Genomic DNA, 1,901 nt, shown 5'->3' on the forward strand with positions numbered 1-1,901 from the left:
GACTGTAAATACACCAATGATAATGGTGCAATCATAAGCACAAAAATGAACATTGCCAATGTTACTATTTGTTGTAGCTCTTCATACCTTTAACAGAAACAGTTGTTCCTGGAGAGAATGTAAATCCATCTGTCCTCCCATTCAGGAAACCATTAACTCTGAGTTTATATAATCCAGAGTCTGACTCAGTGAGGTCATTGACAATGATGCTGCAGTTCCCCCGACTCACATCAGGCTCCAACAGTGACACTCGTCCTTTGAACCCAGACTGAATTTTGTTGTTCTTCTTGTTAGTGTGGAATATGATGTCTGAATCAGTACATTTTTGTTTGGATGGTTCACATTTGTACCAAACTATATTTTGGGGCGTAAAGCCATCACTGGTGGTGAAAGAACACGGTATCACAACACAGAGTCCAGCCTCTGCGGTTATTTCTCCTTCACTGAGAGTGATACAGAATCCTTTATCACAGAATGGTGTTCCCTCCACTGATGCACCTGTTCATAAAAAAGTGACAAGGGATATTAAGGTTTTGACATTGCACCATACTATTTGATGAATTATAAAGAAAGACTACTACTGTGTTTTCAAGTTAATGGATGCTAAGAGGAGTGCTAAAACTAAAAACTAAATCCTTAAAATAATAATAATACTAATAATACTACTACTACTAATAATAATAATAATAATAATTTGAAAGGAGGTCAGGTAAACATTTATAAAAAGGGACATCATCATGGCTAAATATTGTTGTATGATTTGTTCAAATTTTTAGTGTTGCCATCATCACAAGATTAAAATACAGATGCATACCTGTGTCTCTCACAGAGAAGAGGAGAATTGCCCAGATGAGAACAAACATCGTGAGTTGATGATTGAATCAGTCAGTGTCTCCCTCCACAGGACAAATCATACACTGAAAATGCAGTAAACACAGGGACTGAAGCAGAGGAAGCTCCACAGCTGACATCACAGATCTAAAAACAGGATGTTGCAAGTTCAGTTATTCCGTAGCTGCAAGATTAAACTTGTAGACCTAGGGGTGTGACTGCCCTGACATTTGTTTGGTTAAAGCTCTATGTGACAGTTATTCTGAAAAGGTTCTATATAATGCAAGTGAATTGTTTTACAATAATCTTTACAGCAAACTGCAGCTTTGGGCACCCGGAATCCTTTACTGAATGCACCAACTGCGACAAATGCAAAGAAATTGACCATTACTCTTGTTCCAACACAATCCACCTTTACTTCCAGAAAATCCAGAAAAGTCACACTATATTATTAAATATTAGTTAGGGAACACTTTTATCAATCAACAACTAATTACATTTTAAACGTAAATGTTGTGTTTTACCTCTGGATCGCTCTCGAACTCTCGTCTCTCCACAGTGGTTTCGGCTGAGTGTTTCTGCTCTAAACTGCCTCTTCCTCTCCTCACTTTTCTGTTTCTTCCCTTTTTGTGCAACATTAAGGTTGTAGGATGTTTCCCCACACATCGCTCAGCAACATTTCTCCTCTCCTGAAACTGACAAGGTTTTATGAATTTATAAACTCATAAAATATGAGTATATCTAATTACAAAGTAGAAGTGAAAACATTGAATGATTAATGGATTTTGTTTGTTTGCTGATTTAGTTTTTTTTATCCTATCCATGACTATAAAGTTATGTCAAAGTTTTTTAATAAGGGAAGTAATGTGTAGGATTTTTTCCAGGAGAAATCCTGTTATCTTGAGAAACCAACAAACCCAGTTCAAGCACTCCACATCTCATGCGCTTTTTGTTTGTTAATATGGAAAAAAACGTATGTCATATTCATAACACATGGTCTGTTTTACAAGCTAATGTGTACAGAAAGTTAAGTGATGGCAGTCAAATTAGCATAGCTTTTGTCATGCATT

At 36.5% G+C, this 1,901-nt stretch overlaps 2 protein-coding genes across 5 annotated transcripts in view; both read right to left on the reverse strand.

The window, feature by feature from the left end:
• The window catches only part of LOC117946650 (sialic acid-binding Ig-like lectin 5), a 29,904-nt gene that overhangs the window by 12,190 nt on the left and 15,813 nt on the right, over positions 1 to 1,901 (reverse strand). The gene's annotated exons all lie outside the window — the stretch shown is intronic.
• Positions 1 to 1,901, reverse strand: part of LOC117946646 (sialic acid-binding Ig-like lectin 12) — a 25,160-nt gene that overhangs the window by 6,172 nt on the left and 17,087 nt on the right. For 3 of the 4 annotated variants that reach the window (XM_034874927.1, XM_034874925.1, XM_034874924.1), the window contains exon 2: positions 88 to 498. In XM_034874927.1, coding sequence (XP_034730818.1) covers positions 88 to 498 — 411 coding nt within the window. Of the gene's footprint in view, positions 1 to 87; positions 499 to 814; positions 920 to 1,355; positions 1,539 to 1,901 lie in introns of those variants that run through there. The other variant, XM_034874926.1, reaches the window with a different exon arrangement.

The sequence above is a fragment of the Etheostoma cragini genome, chromosome 6, assembly GCF_013103735.1.
Source record: "Etheostoma cragini isolate CJK2018 chromosome 6, CSU_Ecrag_1.0, whole genome shotgun sequence".
Classification (NCBI taxonomy): Eukaryota; Metazoa; Chordata; class Actinopteri; order Perciformes; family Percidae; genus Etheostoma; species Etheostoma cragini.